The sequence below is a fragment of the Argopecten irradians genome, chromosome 5, assembly GCF_041381155.1.
Source record: "Argopecten irradians isolate NY chromosome 5, Ai_NY, whole genome shotgun sequence".
NCBI lineage: Eukaryota > Metazoa > Mollusca > Bivalvia > Pectinida > Pectinidae > Argopecten > Argopecten irradians.
In genome coordinates this window covers 49224306-49245966 of record NC_091138.1, presented here as the reverse complement: position 1 = coordinate 49245966, position 21661 = coordinate 49224306, and the positions used below count along the sequence as shown (strand labels likewise).

Below are 21661 nucleotides of genomic sequence, written 5' to 3'. Positions count from 1 at the left end.
TATATTTACATACATCTATCTGTGCAGGTCTATACGTCTATGGTACCAGAGATTTTGATAGTATAGATCTAAATCTTTGCTTTTGAGAAGTGATACTTATCTGTTATAACCACTGTTTTATTCATTAACAACCCTTTCTCTGCAAATCAATTATGTGTATAAAATTGAAGCTTTGATGTTATAAACATATGGTTTAAATGCCAATCTATGATATCATTTCTGGCAGTTTACAGGCCCGAATTCTGACGTTCAACAGCTAAACAAAAGCCTATCAAGGCATATATACATAAAAAAGACAATTTGTAGAAAAGTGTCTTTTCATCATTTATAAACTTAGTTTTGTCAGATGACCGTCCCCATTGGCCTCTTTAATTCTATAACCATACAACTCATGAATGTTATAGATATTTGTTTGACTTTACAGGTTGTGAAGGTCATGTGATGTGAGCATCGTGTCTGTTGCCATGGGAGCAGAGGAGAGTAAGGGAGGTAACTATGGTCTGATGGGACCAAGTGCAGTGGTAGCCAACATGAATCGCCAGGCATTGGCTGCTCGGCCTTGGTCATTACTCCACATGTGTTCACTTGACCAGTGGAAATCTGGACATGCAGGTACATGTATTTTATTTTTAGCCCACCATCATCAGATGCTGGGCTATTCAAATCGCCCTGCTTCCGTGGTCCGTCTGTCCGTAAACAATGCTTGTTATCACTATTTCTTAAAAACTACTGCAGGGATTTTGTTTAAATTTCACATGGAGGGTCCCCTTGGTCCATAGTTTGCCATACAGGATTTGTGGCTGATCGGAAAAACAAGATAGCCGCCAGACAGCCATCTTTGATCTTGGCAGTTAAAGTTTGTTATCGATATTTCTTGTGAACTACTGAAGGGATTTTGTTCAAACTACACCTGGAGGGTAACGTGGTCCCTAGTTGTGCCATACAGATTTTGAGGCTGATAGGAAAAACAAGATGGCTGCCTGGATTTGAGCAGTTGAAGTTTGTTATCGCTATTTCTTGAAAACTGTAGAAGGGATTTTGTTCAAACCTCACATGGAGGATTCCATTGGTCCCTAGTTGTGCCATATAGATTTTTAGGCTGATCGGAAAAACAAGATGGCCACCAGGCGGCCATCTTGGATTTTGATAGTTAAGGTTTGTTATCACTATTTCTCAGAAAGTGCTGAAAGGATCTTTCTCAAATTTAATATGTAGGTTCCCCTAGGGCTCTAGTTGTGCAGAACAAGATGGCCGCCATCTTGGATTTTGATAGTTAAAGTTTGTTATCGCTATTTCTCAGATAGTACTGAAGGGATCTGTCTCAAATTTCATATGTAGGTTCCCCTAGGGACCTAGTTGTGCATATTGCATTTTGGACCGATCGGTCAACAAGATGGCCGCCAGGCAGCCATCTTGGATTTTGATATTCAAAGTTTGTTACTGCTGTTTCTCAGAAAGTACTGAAGGGATCTTTCTCAAAATTCATATGTAGGTTCCCCTAGGGACCTAGTTGTGCATATTGTATTTTGGGACCGATCGGTCAACAAGATTGCCGCCAGGCAGCCATCTTGGATTTTGATATTCAAAGTTTGTTATCTCTATTTCTCAGAAAGTACTGAAGGGGTCTTTCTCAAATTTCACAGATAGGTTCCCCTAGGGCCCTAGTTGTGCAAATTGCGATTTGGGACCGATTGATCAACAAGATGGCCGCCAAGGAGTCATCTTGGATTTTGATAGTTGAAGTTTGTTACTGCTATTTCTCAAAAGGTACTGAAGCGATCTGTCTCAAATTTTATGTGTAGTATGTTTGAAAAAGTTTAAAAAGTAGAGAAAAGATCCATCTTTCCATTGTCAGACATAGATCATTCTTTGGTGGGCGCCAAGATCCCTCTGGGATCTCTTATTAACTAATTAACAGCAATTAAGTTATGTATCATCCAAATATTAGCACATGCTAATTTTTTTCCCCTGCAAAACGCACTTGCAGGGGATATTAGATTGGGCTACGTCAGTCCAAGGTTCTTTTCCGGGCTATAACTTAAAAATCGTACAACGTAGCTCCTTGAAACTTACCTACATCAGACAAGTGCCCTAGTTGTGCATTTTGCTATTGTAGACCTTCCATGTTCAGAATTTTTAGCTCACCTGACCCAAAGGGTCGGTAAGCATATGTCATGATGCGACGTCCTCTGGCCCCCAGGGGTGGGAAGAGCAGGGCCCCATAGGGAAAATAGAGGTAAATTTTTAAATTTGGCCAGGAGCATCCTCTAGTATTTGTATAAATTTGGGTCCTGACCCCCCTGGAGCAGTATGAGTGGGACCCAATAGGGAAATTAGAGGTAAATATTTTTTTAATTCCTTTAGAAAAGAATCAATGAACCTGTATCCAGAACATTTCTTGGCATTAAAAACCAGGTGAACAATTCAGGCCCTCTGGGCCTCTTGTAATATCCTTAGCATTTTTAGCTCACCTGGTCCAAAGGACCCAGGTGAGCTTATGGGATACCGCAGCGTCCGGCGTCCGGCATCCGTCATCCGTAAACAATCGACTTCTCCATAACCGCTGGTCGGATTTCAACAAAATTTGGCTGGTAGCATCCTTATGGGCTACTAACTAAAAATTGTACAAATGATGGGGCTGATCCCCTGGGGGCATGAGGGGCGGGGCCAAAAGGGGTCAATTTGGCTATTTCCATATAAACGACTTCTTCTCTGAAACCAAGCATGGGATAGCACCCATAATGCAATGGTAGCATCCTTATAGGGTGGGGATTCAAAATTGTACAAATGATGGGGCTGACCCCCCCCCCCCCGGGGGCCCCCCCCCCCCCCCCCCCCCCCCCGGGGGCCTGAGGGGCGGGGTCAAATGGGGTCAATTTGGCTATTTCCATAAAAACGACTTCTTCTCTGAAACTTAGCAAGAGATAGCACTCATAATGCAATGGTAGCATCCTTATAGGGTGGGGATTCCATATTGTGCAAATGATAGTGCTGACCCCCGGGGGCCTGAGGGGCAGGGTCAAAAGTGGTCAATTTCCATATAAATGACTTTTTCTCTGCAACTTAACATGGGATTTCGCTCATAATGCAATGGTTACATCCTTATAGGGTTTGGATTCAAAATTTTGCAAATGATGGGGCTGACCCCCCGGGGGCCTGAAGGGTGGGGTCAAAAGGGGTTAATTTAGCTATTTCCATATAAACAACTTCTTTTCTGCAACTAAGAATGGAAGAGCACTTATGATGCATTGGTAGCATCCTTATAGGGTTGGGATTTGAAATTGTACAAATGATAGGGCTGACCCCCGGGGCCTTAGACGGCAATAGATGCAAGGTCAAAAAGGTCAATTAGGCTACTACTTTCATATAAATTACTTTGTCTCTGAACCTATGTATTGGATAGCATATTTGTATGGTATCAATAGCATCATTGTATGGTTGTGATTCAAAATTAAACTTTGGGAGTCAATTTTGCTTATTTTTCTAATTGTCAGAGTCTTGTGATAATTACTAACAAAAAACCAGGTGAGCAATACAGGCCCTCTGGGCCTCTTGTATTTAACAGATCTTATGCCAGCCCTTCATGAGATTCCAGTTATATTTAACAGATCTCATGCCAGCCCTTCAGAGGTTTCCAGTTATATTTAACAGATCTCATGCCAGCCCTTCAGAGGTTTCCAGTTATATTTAACAGATTTCATGACAGACCTTCATGAGTTTCCAGTTATATTTAACAGATCTCATGCCAGCCCTTCAGAGGTTTCCAGTTATATTAAACAGATCTCATGCCAGACCTTCATGAGTTTCCAGTTATATTTAACAGATCTCATGCCAGCTCTTCATGAGTTTCCAGTTATATTTAACAGATCTCATGCCAGCCCTTCATGAGTTTCCAGTTATATTTAACAGATCTCATGCCAGCTCTTTATGAGTTTCCAGTTATATTTAACAGATCTCATGCCAGACCTTCATGAGTTTCCAGTTATATTTAATTGATCTCATGCCAGCCCTTCACACATTTCCAGTTATATTTAATTGATCTCATGCCAGCCCTTCAGACATTTCCAGTTATATTTAATTGATCTCATGCCAGCCCTTCATGAGTTTCCAGTTATATTTAACAGATCTCATGCCAGCCCTTCATGAGTTTCCAGTTATATTTAACAGATCTCATGCCAGCCCTTCATGAGTTTCCAGTTATATTTAACAGATCTCATGCCAGCCTTTCATGAGTTTCCAGTTATATTTAACAGATCTCATGCCAGCCCTTCAGAGGTTTCCAGTTATATTTAACAGATCTCGTGCCAGCCTTTCATGAGTTTCCAGTTATATTTAACAGATCTCATGCCAGACCTTCATGAGTTTCCAGTTATATTTAACAGATCTCATGCCAGCCCTTGAGAGGTTTCCAGTTATATTTAACAGATCTCATGCCAGCCTTTCATGAGTTTCCAGTTATATTTAACAGATCTCATGCCAGACCTTCATGAGTTTCCAGTTATATTTAACAGATCTCATGCCAGCCCTTGAGAGGTTTCCAGTTATATTTAACAGATCTCATGCCAGCCTTTCATGAGTTTCCAGTTATATTTAACAGATCTCATGCCAGCCCTTCACAAGTTTCATGTTATATTTAACAGATCTCATGCCAGCCTTTCATGAGATTCCAGTTATATTTAACAGATCTCATGCCAGCCCTTCATGAGTTTCCAGTTATATTTAACAGATCTCATACCAGACCTTCATGAGTTTCCAGTTATATTTAACAGATCTCATGCCAGACCTTCAGACATTTCCAGTTATATTTAACAGATCTCATGCCAGCCTTTCATGAGTTTCCAGTTATATTTAACAGATCTCATGCCAGCCCTTCATGAGTTTCCAGTTATATTTAACAGATCTTATGCCAGCCCTTCATGAGTTTCCAGTTATATTTAACAGATCTCATGCCAGCCTTTCATGAGTTTCCAGTTATATTTAATAGATCTCATGCCAGCCCTTCATGAGTTTCCAGTTATATTTAACAGATCTCATGCCAGCCCTTCAGACATTTCCAGTTATATTTAATTGATCTCATGCCAGCCCTTCGTGAGTTTCCAGTTATATTTAACAGATCTCATGCCAGCCCTTCGTGAGTTTCCAGTTATATTTAACAGATCTCATGGCAGACCGTCATGAGTTTCCAGTTATATTTAACAGATCTCATACCAGCCCTTCATGAGTTTCCAGTTATATTTAACAGATCTCATGCCAGACCTTCATGAGTTTCCAGTTATATTTAACAGATCTCATGCTAGCCCTTGAGAGGTTTCCAGTTATTAGCTCACCTGGTCCGAAGGACCGAGGTGAGCTTATTGGATACCGCAGCGTCCAGCGTCCGGCGTCCGTCAACAATCGACTTCTTCTCCATAACTGCTGGTCGGATTTCAACAAAATTTGACTGGTAGCTTCCTTATGGGCTACTAACTGAAAATTGTACAAATGATGGGGCTGATCCCCCAGGGGGCGTGAGGGGCGGGGCCTAAAGGGGTCAATTTGGCTATTTCCATATAAACGACTTCTTCTCTGAAACCAAGCATGGGATAGCACCCATAATGCAATGGTAGCATCCTTATAGGGTGGGGATTCAAAATTGTACAAACGATGGGGCTGACCCCCTGGGGGCCTGAGGGGCAGGGTCAAATGGGGTCAATTTGGCTATTTCCGTAAAAACGACTTCTCCTCTGGAACTAAGCAAGAGATAGCACTCATAATGCAATGACAGTATCGTTATAGGATGGGGATTCAAAATTGTACAAATGATGGGGCTGACCCCCGGGGGCCTGAGGGGCGGGGTCAAAAGGGGTCAATTTGGCTATTTCCATATAAACGACTTCTTCTCTAAAACCAAGCATGGGATAGCACCCATAATGCAATGGTAGCATCCTTATAGGGTGGGGATTCAAAATTGTACAAATGATAGGGCTGACCTCCTGGGGGCCTGAGGGGCAGGGTCAAAAGGGGCCAATTTGGCTATTTCCATATAAACGACTTCTTCTCTGAAATTAAGCATGGTATAGCACCCATAATGCAATGGTAGCATCCTTATAGGTTGGGTATTCAAAATTGTGCAAATGATAGGGCTGACCCCTCCGGAGGCTTGAGGGGCGGGGTCAAAAGGGGTCAATTTGGCTTTTTCCATATAAATGACTTCCTCTCTGCAACCAAATGTGGTATAGCACCCATAATGCAATGGTAGCATCCTTATAGGGTGGGGATTCCAAATTGTGCAAATGATGGGGCTGACCCCCCGGGGGCCTGAAGGGCGGGGTCAAAACGGGCCAATTTGGCTATTTTCATATAAACGACTTCTTCTCTGAAACTAAGCATGGTATAGCACCCATAATACAATGGTAGCATCCTTATAGTGTGGGGATTCAAAATTGTGCAAATGATAGGGCTGACCCCTGGGGGCATGAGGTGTGGGGTCAAAAGTGGTCAATTTCCATATAAGTGACTTTTTCTCTACAGCTTAACATGGGATTATGCTCATAATGCAATGGTTACATCCTTATAGGGTTTGGATTCAAAATTTTGCAAATGATTGGGCTGACCCCCCGGGGGCCTGAAGGATGGGGTCAAAAGGGGCTAATTTAGCTACATGTATTTCCATATAAACGACTTCTCTGCAACTAAGAATGAAAGAGCACTTATAATGCAATGGTAGCATCCTTATAGGGCTGGGATTTGAAATTGTACAAATGATAGGGCTGGCCCCCGGGGCCTTAGACGGCAATAGATGCGAGGTCAAAAAGGTCAGTTAGGCTACTACTTTCATATAAATTACTTTGTCTCTGAACCTTTGTATTGGATAGTATATTTGTATGGTATCAATAGCGTCATTGTATGGTTGTGATTCAAAATTAAACTTTGGGAGTCAATTTTGCTCATTTTTCTAATTGTCAGAGTCTTGTGATAATTACTGACAAAAAACCAGGTGAGCGATACAGGCCCTCTGGGCCTCTTGTATTTAACAGATCTCATGCCAGCCTTTCATGAGTTTCCAGTTATATTTAACAGATCTCATGCCAACCGTTCATGAGTTTCCAGTTATATTTAACAGATCTCATGCCAGACCTTCAAGAGTTTCCAGTTATATTTAACAGATCTCATGCCAGCCTTTCATGAGTTTCCAGTTATATTTAACAGATCTCATGCCAACCGTTCATGAGTTTCCAGTTATATTTAATAGATCTCATGCCAGACCTTCATGAGTTTCCAGTTATATTTAACAGATTTCATGCCAGACCTTCAAGAGTTTTCAGTTATATTTAATAGATCTCATGCCAGACCTTCAGAGGTTTCCAGTTATATTTAACAGATCTCATGCCAGCCCTTCAGAAGTTTCCAGTTATATTTATCAGATCTCATGCCAGCCCTTCATGAGTTTCCAGTTATTTTAATAGATCTCATGCCAACCCATTAGAAGTTTCCAGTTATTTTAATAGATCTCATGCCAGCCCTACATGAGTTTCCAGTTTTATTTAACAGATCTCATGCAAGTCCTTCAGGAGTTTCCAGTTATTAGCTCACCTGATCCGAAGGCCTAAGGTGAGCTTATGCCATACCTTAGCGTCCGGCGTCCGTCCGTTCGTCAGCAATTGGTTTCTTCTCCATAACCGCTGGTCGGATTTGACTGGTAGCATCCTTACGGGCTACTAACTGAAAATTGTACAAATGATGGGGCAGACATCCCCCCAAGGGCCTGAGGGGCGGGGCCAAAAGGGGTCAATTTGGCTGTTTCCATATAAATGGCTTCTTCTCTGAAACTAAGCATGGGATAGCACCAATAATGCAATGGTAGCATCCTTATAGGGTGGGGATTCAAAATTGTACATGGTAGCATCCTTATAGGGTGGGGATTCAAAATTGTACAAATGATAGGGCTGACCCCCCGGGGGCCTGAGGGGCAGGGTGAAAAGGGTCAATTTGGCTATATCCATATAAACGACGTCATCTCTGAAACTTAGCATTGGATAGCACCCATAATGCAATGGGTGCATCCTTATAGGGTGGGGATTCAAAACAGAGCAAATGATGGGTCTTACCCCCAGGGGCCTGAGGGGTGGGGTCAAAAGGGGTCAATTTGGCTATTTCCATATAAATGACTTCTTCTCTGAAACTAAGTATGGGATAGCACCCATAATGCAATGGTAGCATCTTATAGGGTGGGGGTTCAAAATTGTGCAAATGATAGGGCTGATCTACCGGGGGCCTGAGGGCAAGGTCAAAAGGGGTCAATTTGACTATTTCCAAATACACGACTTCTTCTCTGCAAATAAGCATAGGAGAGCACTCATAATGCAATGGTAGCATTCTTATAGGGTGGGGATTTGAAATTGTACAGATGATAGGGCTGACCCCCCGGGGCTTTAGACACACGGCCAAAAAGGTCAATTTGGCTACTATTTTCATATAAATTACTTCCTCTTTGAACTTTGTATTGGATAGCATATTTGTATGGTATCAATAGCATCATTATATGGTTGTGATTCAACAACAAATTTTGGAGTCAATTTTGCTAATTTTTAGCTCACCTGGCCTGAAGGGCTGCTGAGCTTATGTCATAAATTTAAATCGCTACTTGTCATAGACTTCCACATGGATTGTGGCCAAATTTGGGGGAGGGGAACAGAACTTGTATAAATTTTGGCTTTGACCCCCCAGGGGCAGGAGGGGCGGGGCCCAATAGGGGAAATAGAGGTAAATCCTATAAATCGCTACTTGTCCTAGAGTTCTGCATGGATTGTAACCAAATTTGGCCACAAACATCCTTGGGGAAAGGGGAACAGAACTTGTATAAATTTTGGCTCTGACCCCCCGGGGGCAGGAGGGGCGGGGCCCAATAGGGGAAATAGAGGTAAATCCTATAAATCGCTACTTGTCCTAGAGTTCTGCATGGATTGTAACCAAATTTGGCCACAAACATCCTTGGGGAAAGGGGAACAGAACTTGTATAAATTTTGGCTCTGACCCCCCGGGGGCAGGAGGGGCGGGGTCCAATAGGGGAAATAGAGGTAAATCCTATAAATCGCTACTTGTCCTAGAGTTCTGCATGGATTGTAACCAAATTTGGCCACAAACATCCTTGGGGAAAGGGGAACACTTTTATAAATTTTTGCTCTGACCTCCTGGGGGCAGGAGGGACGGGGCCCAAGAGGGGAAGTAGAGGTCAATCCTATAAAACGCTACTTGTCCTCAGAGTTCTGAATGGATTGTGACCAAATTTGGTTACACACATCCTTGGGTGAAGAAGAACAGACCTTGTATAAATTTTGGCTCTGACCCCCCATGGGAAGGAGGGGCGGGCCCAATAGGGCAAATAGAGGTAAATCCTATAAATCGCTTCTTGTCCTAGAGTTCTGAATGGATTGTGACCAAATTTGGCCACAAGCAACCTTTGGGGAAGGGGAACAGAACTTGTATTAACTTTGGCTCTGACCCCCTGGGGCAGGAGAGGTGAGGCCCAGTAAGGGATTTTGAGGTAAATATTGAAATTCCTTCAGAAAAGAAACAATGAACCTGTATCCAGAACATTACTTGGCATTACAAACCAGGTGAGCGATATAGGCCCGTATTTAATAGATCTCATGCCAGCCCTTCAGGAGTTTTCTGTTATATTTAACAGGTGTCTAATTTTGCCTGCATAGTCATTGAGCATTATTCCTGTGTACTGGAATACCCACACAAAAACACACAAGCAAGCCAATTACCTCTGCTGCAAAACACATCTGTCTTATAAAACTTGCACAAACAACCTCTGGTAGAAAAGAAATCTGCTGACAATTTTTCAAAATTTGTCAAGGATATTCCTTGAAATTAAGAGGTTCTTGCTTGGAAACAAAATTAGTGAGAATTTATAGCCAGCAACGGAATGTTTTAAAAGTTATGTTGGAATAAACAGTCACTGCAAGTGAGGTATTGATTTTTTGAAATCTTAGCAGCCGTTTAGGCATGCTATGTAAGGCTTGTTGTTGAAAGGTAAATGGGTGCACATTTAAATCATATCAGTCTTTGTACTCAAACGTCACATTTACAATATACATTGATTTCTGTAGTAATATACAATTATAAGAGTTGTCATGTGTATTGTTAATCATTTTAAGGAAGAAAAATGCTGGTTTTAAGAATTTCAAGAGGCAAAATGGACCTGGTTAAGGTTTTGGTGCATGTTGTGAAATGCTGTTACATGTATCTAACAACTGACTTGGATCTCTGCATAGATACTGGATTGACAGTTTTGTTTTTGGTATGGACCATGGACACAAATTTTAAGGATGAAAAATTAGAATTTTGAAGATTTTAAGATGCCTAAGGGGCTAAATTCGACAATTTGTACTTTGCTTTTCCTCTACATCTGAAATTGGTTTCTGCTTTCAGATAGGGGCTTAGGATTGCATGATATGTTGTTATTGATATGTCCAAACATTTTGGGGGAAAAACACTAGATTGCAAAAAAGTATAAGGTAATTGTTAGAAGTTGTCCTCATTGTTAAGTGGTGAGGTAATTGTTGGAAGTTGTCCTCATTGTTAAGTGGTGAGGTAATTGTTGGAAGTTGTCCTCATTGTTAAGTGGTTAGGTAATTGTTAGAAGTTGTCCTCATTGTTAAGTGGTGAGGTAATTGTTGGAAGTTTTCCTCATTGTTAAGTGGTGAGGTAATTGTTGGAAGTTGTCCTCATTGTTAAGTGGTTAGGTGATTGTTGGAAGTTGTCCTCATTGTTAAGTGGTTAGGTAATTGTTAGAAGTTGTCCTCATTGTTAAGTGGTGAGGTAATTGTTAGAAGTTGTCCTCATTGTTAAGTGGTGAGGTAATTGTTGGAAGTTGTCCTCATTGTTAAGTGGTGAGGTAATTGTTAGAAGTTGTCCTCATTGTTAAGTGGTGAGGTAATTGGTCCTCATTGTTAAGTGGTGAGGTAATTGTTGGAAGTTTTCCTCATTGTTAAGTGGTGAGGTAATTGTTGGAAGTTGTCCTCATTGTTAAGTGGTTAGGTAATTGTTGGAAGTTGTCCTCATTGTTAAGTGGTTAGGTAATTGTTAGAAGTTGTCCTCATTGTTAAGTGGTGAAGTAATTGTTAGAAGTTGTCCTCATTGTTAAGTGGTGAGGTAATTGTTAGAAGTTGTCCTCATTGTTAAGTGGTGAGGTAATTGTTAGAAGTTGTCCTCATTGTTAAGTGGTTAGGTAATTGTTGAAGTTGTCCTCATTGTTAAGTGGTTAGGTGATTGTTAGAAGTTGTCCTCATTGTTAAGTGGTGAGGTAATTGTTAGAAGTTGTCCTCATTGTTAAGTGGTGAGGTGATTGTTGAAGTTGTCCTCATTGTTAAGTGGTAGTTTGTTGATTTCCTCATTGTTAAGTGGTGAAGTTGTCCTCATTGTTAATGTGTAATTGTTGGAAGTTGTCCTCATTGTTAAGTGGTGAGGTAATTGTTGGAAGTTGTCCTCATTGTTAAGTGGTGGGTGTGTTAGTGTGAGTAATTGTAATTGTCCTCATTGTTAAGTGGTGAGGTAATTGTTGAAGTTGCCTCATTGTTAAGTGGTGAGGTAATTGTTGGAAGTTGTCCTCTTTGTTAAGTGGTAGGTAATTGTTAGAAGTTGTCCTCATTGTTAAGTGGTTAGGTATTGTTGGAAGTTGTCCTCATTGTTAAGTGGTTAGGTAATTGTTAGAAGTTGTCCTCATTGTTAAGTGGTTAGGTAATTGTTAGAAGTTGTCCTCATTGTTAAGTGGTTAGGTAATTGTTAGAAGTTGTCCTCATTGTTAAGTGGTTAGGTAATTGTTAGAAGTTGTCCTCATTGTTAAGTGGTTAGGTAATTGTTAGAAGTTGTCCTCATTGTTAAGTGGTTAGGTAATTGTTAGAAGTTGTCCTCATTGTTAAGTGGTTAGGTAATTGTTAGAAGTTGTCCTCATTGTTAAGTGGTTAGGTAATTGTTAGAAGTTGTCCTCATTGTTAAGTGGTTAGGTAATTGTTGGAAGTTGTCCTCATTGTTAAGTGGTGAGGTAATTGTTAGAAGTTGTCCTCATTGTTAAGTGGTGAGGTAATTGTTGGAAGTTGTCCTCATTGTTAAGTGGTTAGGTAATTGTTAGAAGTTGTCCTCATTGTTAAGTGGTGAGGTGATTGTTAGAAGTTGTCCTCATTGTTAAGTGGTGAGGTAATTGTTAGAAGTTGTCCTCATTGTTAAGTGGTGAGGTAATTGTTAGAAGTTGTCCTCATTGTTAAGTGGTGAGGTAATTGTTAGAAGTTGTCCTCATTGTTAAGTGGTGAGGTAATTGTTAGAAGTTGTCCTCATTGTTAAGTGGTGAGGTAATTGTTGGAAGTTGTCCTCATTGTTAAGTGGTTAGGTAATTGTTAGAAGTTGTCCTCATTGTTAAGTGGTGAGGTAATTGTTAGAAGTTGTCCTCATTGTTAAGTGGTTAGGTGATTGTTAGAATTTGTCCTTATTGTTTTTTCCCTTTTACAGCCTAACAGATAAAAAGTTGTTTTCTATCACACAGAATGCTCTTGGGACTTTGGTATAGCTGGAAAGCCAACCCAGGTGTTAAAACATGCAATCTTAAGAGCAAAATGATTCAAGGAATAAACAAATATTGCATTAACGATGGAAAAAGAATCCACAACTTGTCAGCTAGTACTGAATGTCTGTCTGCCCTGTAATGGACTCCCTGCATGAAATTGACACATGAAAACAGAGTCCAGACTAAATTATGTCTAACTGCATTCCACAATGATTCCAGAGACTTCATTCTGGCACTCAATAAACAGATAGTTGCTATCTTATCAGTAGTTTCTGTGCTGATCGACCTTTAGTGAAGACATGATGTTGAATTTGTAGACATCACTATCCTGAGTGTCAGTATATTAGTAACTGATGAATGGTGATTTATAATAAAATACATACCTACACCAGCATAGAAATAGTTGAGCTGATGGAAATATCGGTCTGATAAAAAAGAAAACAGAACCTGTCCATAGCTACTCAGCTTTACCTGAACAAGTCGCCACTGTTCATAGCTACTCTGCTTTACCTGAACAAGTTGCCACTGTTCATAGCTACGTACCCTGCTTTACCTGAACAAGTCGCAACTGTTCATAGCAACCCTGCTTTACCTGAACAAGTCGCCACTGTTCATAGCAACCCTGCTTTACCTGAACAAGTCGCCACTGTTCATAGCAACTCTACTTTACCTGAACAAGTCGCCACTGTTCATAGCAACTCTACTTTACCTGAACAAGTCGCCAATGTTCATAGCAACCCTGCTTTACCTGAACAAGTCGCCAATGTTCATAGCAACTCTACTTTACCTGAACAAGTCGTTAATGTTCATAGCAACCCTGCTTTACCTGAACAAGTCGCCAATGTTCATAGCAACCCTGCTTTACCTGAACAAGTCGCCAATGTTCATAGCAACTCTACTTTACCTGAACAAGTTGCCACTGTTCATAGCTACCCTGCTTTACCTGAACAAGTCGCCACTGTTCATAGCAACCCTGCTTTACCTGAACAAGTCGCCACTGTTCATAGCAACTCTACTTTACCTGAACAAGTCGCCACTGTTCATAGCTACCCTGCTTTACCTGAACAATTTGCCACTGTTCATATCTACTCAGCTACTTACTAACAGCTTTACCTGAACAAGTTGCCACTGTTCATAGCTACCCTGCTTTACCTGAACATACAGTCACCAATGTTCATAGCTACCCTGCTTTACCTGAACAAGTTGCCACTATTCATAGTAGCTACTCAGCTTTACCTGAACAAGTCGCCATTGTTCATAGCTACCCTGCTTTACCTGAACAAGTTGCCACTGTTCATAGCAACCCTGCTTTACCTGAACATGTTGCCACTGTTCATAGCTACTCAGCTTTACCTGAACAAGTCGCCACTCTTCATAGCTACCCTGCTTTACCTGAACAAGTCGCCACTGTTCATAGCTACCCTGCTTTGCCTGAACATGTTGCCACTGTTCATAGCTACCCTGCTTTACCTGAACAAGTTGCCACTGTTCATAGCTACCCTGCTTTACCTGAACAAGTTGCCACTGTTCATAGCTACCCTGCTTTACCTGAACAAGTTGCCACTGTTCATAGCTACCCTGCTTTACCTGAACAAGTTGCCACTGTTCATAGCTACTCTGCTTTACCTGAACAAGTTGCCACTGTTCATAGCTACCCTGCTTTACCTGAACAAGTTGCCACTGTTCATAGCTACCCTGCTTTACCTGAACAAGTTGCCACTGTTCATAGCTACTCTGCTTCACCTGAACAAGTTGCCACTGTTCATAGTTACTCTGCTTTACCTGAACAAGTTGCCATTGTTCATAGCTACCCTGCTTTACCTGAACAAGTCGCCACTGTTCATAGCTACTCTGCTTTACCTGAACAATTCGCCACTGTTCATAGCTACTCTGCTTTACCTGAACATTAGAATCAAGTTTGTGCAAATTAATGACCTTCACTGCCATTCAAGGTTACAGGGATCAATTGCACTAAAATATTTAAACAAACTTATTTTCAATAGCTAGGGGGCCTAGAGACCTGATATTAAGCCTTTAGCATGCTGGAATGAAGGGTTTCAAAGTTTTTATTAAATGAATGACTTTGACCTTCATTCAAGGTCACAGGTGTCAAATAAGCTAAAGTCTTAAACTAAATGCTTGCTAGTAGAGACCTAATAATGGGCCTGTGATATGCTTGGATAAAGTGCTTCCAATTTTGTTTAAATGAATGACTTTGACCACCATTCAAGATGACAGGGTCAAATAGGCTAAAATATATAAACAATTTCTTGTCAATAAGTAATATTGGGTCTGCAGCATACAAGAATAAAGGGCTACCAAGTTTGTTCAAACAAATGACATTGACCTTCATTCAAGGTCACTGGGGTCAAAAAGGCGAATACTACAATATTTCAGGTCTACATCATTTTCAACTAATTGGCAAATACATAAATTCATGATCAACAACTCTTAGTAACAATTGTGCGTTCATGTAACATTTCATATATTAATTTGCGAAACATTTTAGTTCTCTCGCAAAATTTCACGAAAAATTTATAAATTATATAAAGTAGACTGAGACACAGGTATTAATGATAGTCAGTATACAACAGCTTAGTGAGGATAGCAGCAACATATTTGTGTAAAGCTATTTTCAGACACTGTTAGGGGTTCTGTAGTTGGACATATAAAGAGCTATTTTGTGACAGAATCCTGATGTCAGTGATGTAAAGAGAACCATATTTGGCCATTACAGTCTGTGATTGTCTGGAGCTTTGTGGCACACAGATTGTACCCAGAAACTGGCTAGCTAGTCCCATTGATGTAAACAGATTGAGATATTCCGTGCAGTTAATTGCTGTACTAGGTTCAAAAATAGCTCTGCGATAAGGCTGCTTCACGGATCCTCTATAGAGATTGATGTACACAGGAGTTCACAAAGATTGTCTGTAGGACTGGGCAGGAAATCCCAGAACAAACTATTTACTCAGTTTGAATTCAATAGAAAATATCTTGTTTTTTCCATCAAATGGGCCAAAGTCTATAGAATATATAAACAGAGATTCCTACACTTCAAAGATGGCCCAAGGTCTATAGAATATATATACAGAGATTCCTACACATCAAATGGCCCAAGGTCTATAGAATATATAAACAGAGATTCCTACACATCAAATGGTCCAAGGTCTATAGAATATATAAACAGAGATTCCTACACATCAAATGGCCCAAGGTCTATAGAATATATATACAGAGATTCCTACAATTCAAAGATGGTTTACTACTTATTTGCAATCAATTTTCATTCACAAAACTATTTTATTTTTAGGCCATCTGACCCGAAGGGTCAAGATGACCTATAGTCATCATGTTTTATCCGTCATCGTGCGACGTGTGCGTAAACTTTTCACATTTTGAACTTTTCTCCAGTTCTACATGTGCAATTTAGCTAAAACTTGCCTGAAATGATCCTGACATGGTCCCAACTCAACATATGAAACTAGACCAATTCAGGCATTTGTTAGAAAGTGCTAAAGTGATCGTAGACCAGTTCAAAATAGTTGGTCCCCCCCCCCCCCCCCAAACTTTCATTGAATTGGAGGATTTACAAATTTCAACCTTTATAGAGACCATATAGTCACCATCTTGAATTTATCTGAAAATGAATTATATTTATGCATATACACATATCTTCATACCATATGCAATTTCATTCAACAAATCAATAGGATTTAGGCAAAAGCTCTGGAAACCAATTATGAAACAATATCAAAATAAGAGTAAAATTAGGTGATTTGGAAATTTTGAAGTCAAAAGTGTTGTACAAAAACAGAAAAGTTTCAGAAAACAGAAATTGGAGTTAATGCTATAGATATGTGTTAAATGGTGAATTCATAAAAAGGAGAAAATTCTGTGGATGTATTTAATTCTGCATCAATAGAGGATTTTAAAATTCTCTTCAGATTCATTGTTTGGGATTTTTTCATATTTTTGGTTAAAAAGTAATGGAATATTCCTGGTTGGGTGTTGTACGTGTGTTAGCATATTTATGGGATTATGTCCGGAGACCAACTCACCCGTATTGTGTAACTCTCCCATGAGTTACCTTTTACTGTCTAATATAAGTGACTGTCTTATATTAGAGTCACATATAACACAGTAAAAGGTAACATATAGGACAGTTACAGGTAATGGTCCCATTGTCTGGGAGTACAGAAACAACAATAGATGATATCACAACTATGTTTTAAGATATGGATACTGTAGTGTTAGAGAGTAAACGTCTTCTGTAATACATATGGTGTTTCTATTGTCTTTACAGAGGCAGCAGGCTTCACTGAAACAACTATGACATGCAATGGGGTGATGTTCAAAGACTGTAGCCCAACATTTTGTATAAGTCGGCAAGGCATCATCAACATCAACAAAACCAGTTCTGTCTTCAGCTTTCGACGGAAAAACAAGTTCACCAAGATGGCGGAGCACTTTGAATACAATCATATCCCAGCACATCTGTCATCCATTCAGAATTTTCATGTGAAGAGTGTGGTCTGTTACCATGACACGACAGTCGTGCTTCACCTGGTACGCAACATGATGACCCAGTTCGGAGTCATAGATCTAGGTATCAATAAATTCCTCGGTATATTCGGTAAAAAGACTGCTGAGTTTGTGAATGAGGCTGTTAGGGGCCAGATCAGTCCCGACGGCTCTCTTTGCCTCATCAAGATACCCAAGCTAAGTGACAATAACAGTGCCTTTGTCTTCCAGCTTTACTGCCTCAAGACAAGAGAGCTAGTACGAGAGCTTGCCATACCCTTTCATCATAGTCTATTTGCCTTTGATCCCCGATTCACCTCTAGTCGTATCGCAGCTACAAGTTTCGTGCCAGGGGAAGACAACAGTCTGAGTATAATTCAAACAGAATCTTGGGAGGTGATCAGTACCAACACGCGGGTCGACGACATGCGACCAACTCTACATCCTACACTTAAAGACCTCTTTTACTCAAAGGATGGTTATCTCATTTTTGCTGTCATGGTTACTGCTGGCTGTCACTGCAGGGAGAAGAAGCTTCGCCGACATCTTCCCATCGAAATTAGTATCTATATCTTTAATGCTGATACGGCGCAAACTCTGCATTGTGTACAGTACAACCGCTATACGTGTGGCCAACATTCATGCCCAACTAACTTTATGCCACTGTTCTCCAACTGTGGCAGTCGAATGGCCATTGTTCTCAATGACATGGACACACCTGTCGACCACCTACAAATCTACAAACTCCCCACGGCTGGCAGCTTGCAAAATCGCAGTCGAATTCGTATCCTGCAGACGTTTGCTCCAGAGTTCCTACCTAAGCTGCCCCTTCCCGCACGGCTTGTACAGTATCTCCAGTTTCAACCAGAATTTGCATAAATGGAAGCTATACATTTATATAGAGTAAACTTTAACTATTAAATCACACTAAGCTATGCTTGCCCTACATGTGATTCTAATGGAATACATAGTGGTCATACCTCGGGGCCATTCCTTGTGTAATCTAGAGAAATACTGGTAAACTAGACGTTGGAGAAGTGGATTTGTGTGATGATAGTTTTGGAGATGTTAACTTGTTACAGTAAGGATAAAGACAGGGAAGTCTCATGTCCGTGTGAGAGTCCACAGCTAGCTGGTACACCGGATTCCTACACTTCTAAGTAAGGACAGTTCAGTGTCTACAAAGTAAACTGCTGCTACCCATACACTTATCTACATGTATATATCAGTAGGCTTTGTTAGTCCTACACGTGTCTATATACATTATATTTTAGTATGTTACATAATATTCTATGAATGTTATTTTCCCTACACATTGGTCAAAATATTTTCCTTAGGCCTAAATATGTTGTCATATCACACTATCAATCAAAATATGTGATGGTTATATAATACAGGTAGAAGTCTGTTTCAACCAATTAAAAACAGATATCTTTATTGTGTCCATGGAGACATATGGCAGACATTGATTATGGATCAAAAGTCAAGAAAATATTAAAACTCTGAAAGTATGACAGAACAGTTAATCTTGTATAAAATGATTTAATATTACATAATGCTAACATATTACACTTGTATCATATCTAACATGATTTAATATTACATAATGCTAACATATTACACTTGTATCATATCTAACATGATTTAATATTACATAATGCTAACATATTATACTTGTATCATATCTAACATGATTTAATATTACATAATGCTAACATATTACACTTGTATCATATCTAACATGATATAGTATTACATAATGCTAACATATTACACTTGTATCATATCTAACATGATATAGTATTACACTATGCTAACATATTACACTTGTATCATATCTAACATGATTTAATATTACATAATGCTAACATATTACACTTGTATCATATCTAACAAGATTTAATATTACATAATGCTAACATATTACACTTGTATCATATCTAACATGATTCAGTATTATGCTGATATAATACCAGTTGTCAATCTTTACAGTGTCTTTGATAATTACAGTCAATATATGACAAGTAACAATCATTCCTGTAGGACTCCATGCAGACCTATTAGAGAACTGAATATCAAAACTACCATAATACACACAATTTCTGGTGTTAATAGGAAAAACAATTTAAAAAAATGATTTGTAAATTGATAAGTCACATATATACAACCATCAGATCATACAAAAAAAATAATTTGTGAATTGATAAGTCACATATATATACAACAATCAGATCATACAAAAAAATAATCACAAATTTTATTCACTTGTTTGTACTCCAATCACAATTGTTGTGCTCACGAAAACAAAGCAGGTACAGTGCCGGTAAAACTGTACCTACTGTGTTGAGGAGTGAGGTTGATCAAACATGTTTATTATGAAATGTTTGATACAATTCTCTTTATGGCATTATTAGTGAAAAAAAAGTTAATTTCTAACATTTATTTTGACATACAACCAAAGAATTACTGTTTCATATATTGATAGGTAAATAGCACTAGCTGATAAATGCTAGTGCTACTGTTTTACAACTGTGTGAAGTTTTTAACATCGACATTGTATCCCACATTGTATCCTTGTGAGTCTTTCATAAGTGAATCACAACGTAATAATGCGTCTCAAAGGAAAGAAGGCATATACATGTTTACTTCTACAGATTAATGTACCACAAATACCCCAAAAGAGTTAAAAATAGCTGATTTTTTTTTTCTTCCACAATTTATGCCATGTTACCTAATAAGCAACATCACCCCATCCCGTTGTTATAATTTTTAAGTGCCCTGGTCGCTACTTACAGCAAATAAGTGTAGGATTTGTACCAATCAGTACAATCTAGTCAGTCATGTGTATAACAGGTTCCCTCTGATTGTTACTCCAACAATGTTAGAGGTATAGCACGACGAGACACTTTTGGAACATTACGTCTTGTCTAACCTCTAACTTCCGATAGGCCATTTACCCAATGCTGAGGGTAACATTTTCAAAGTTTGGATTGTGACAATATAAAACGTTTAAATCATATTTAAATCGTCATCAATGTCAAATACCTACCTCTTTTTCATGAATCAACAATTTTTTTGACAAAATCAGCCGTAAAATCCATCTAAAACAAATATTTACATCTCCTAACGTAAACTTTCATGACCCAGACAAAACTTCATGATGAAAGCGATCCGCCCGCGGTAAATAGAAAAAACGAATTGCAAAGTCCCCAAAACGCTTGATCTGCCTTTACTTTTACTTGCATTCTGCCCGCTTGAATTCACGTTCCGTTTTTTGTAATAACCAGCTGCCATATTTAAAACTAGGTCAAAATGTTACGGAAGGGATTCATCATATCTAATCCGCTAAAATACTATTTTATGAGGCCCCAAGTTATGGGTTTCCTAGATAAATGGGATAATTGATACCTAAACTGTAAGTACACATCAATGTTATCACTGTTAGAGCAAGAAATAATGATATTATTGCACTTTTCCTTCCGCCTTCATCTGAAATCAGCTGCATCAAAGAAATAGGCCTTCGGAAATGAGAGTCGACAGTCGACTCTCATGTTATGGGAGTATCTGATTGTAAGCTCACCTGTATACAGGTGAGCTTGGTGCTTGTAGTGATAGTTTACCCAAGTGTACTCTTAGTGTCCAGACAGAACTAGATCTTTCTAATGTGAAGCAAAACAATATTAGATAATGACAATTACAAGTGTTTGCCCTTGTTCGTCTTTCAAACAAATTCCAACTATAGACAACAATATATTAATTAATTAATTGAGTCATTGTGGCATTGAAGTACTTTTATTAGTCACAAAATTTTAATGTTATAATTAGTGACACTTTATAAATAGCTTAATTTATCAGTATCAAATATTCTGCCAAAATTGCTAAACAACATTGATAACATCTCAATAAGAGATAATAACTCTATGGGATGTGTATTCATCTAAATAAAGGTTCTTTTAATGTTGGTAATCTATTTTTGATAATCATTGATTCTAGTTTGAGTTTAATTAGTATCAATGGTAGTTGACTATATAATGTAAGACCTGCAGCACTGAACACTACCAAACATGCAGTCAGAAGAACAATTGTGATAGTTTCAAAACAGATACAAATTAATCATGAATGTAATATACAAATGTATTGGAATTATCTGTTAAATTTGATATGTACAAATGTATTGGAATTATCTGTTAAGATCTAGGAATAAAAAAAATATACCGTATTCGACCCAATAAGTGCCCAGAGCGTTTAAAAAATTGAAAAAAAAGGAAAGGTGCTAATAAGACGAAATCATTGCAAGTCTATACAATTTTGTGTAATTTTGGTCTTTATTTGTGCCTGGGCAATTGAATTGAGGCCTCCGAAAGGGGGAGGGGCGATTATAGGGACATGAGCTCTTATTGGGTTGAATACACTATATATATATACAAAGATACAAAAATAGATATATATATATATATCAATCATACTATTGAAAATGAATGAGAACACATTTTATTTGGCTGTATATTGTAGAAGATATTTTATATAAATTGTACAATACTGGTGTTTTCAGGCTGATGTTCAAAGAGACCTTCATTAGCATTCCAGCAACAG

At 39.1% G+C, this 21661-nt stretch overlaps 1 protein-coding gene across 4 annotated transcripts in view; it reads left to right on the top strand.

Moving 5' to 3' along the window:
• Nucleotides 1–21029, top strand: part of LOC138324125 (uncharacterized) — a 60126-nt gene extending 39097 nt beyond the window's left edge. For all 4 annotated transcript variants that reach the window (XM_069269203.1, XM_069269200.1, XM_069269201.1 and 1 more), the window contains 2 exons: nt 425–612; nt 16851–21029. In XM_069269203.1, coding sequence (XP_069125304.1) covers nt 465–612; nt 16851–17947 — 1245 coding nt within the window. In that variant the 5' untranslated portion in view covers nt 425–464 and the 3' untranslated portion in view covers nt 17948–21029. The remainder of the gene's footprint in view (nt 1–424; nt 613–16850) is intronic.
• The last annotated feature ends 632 nt before the right edge of the window (nt 21030–21661 follow it).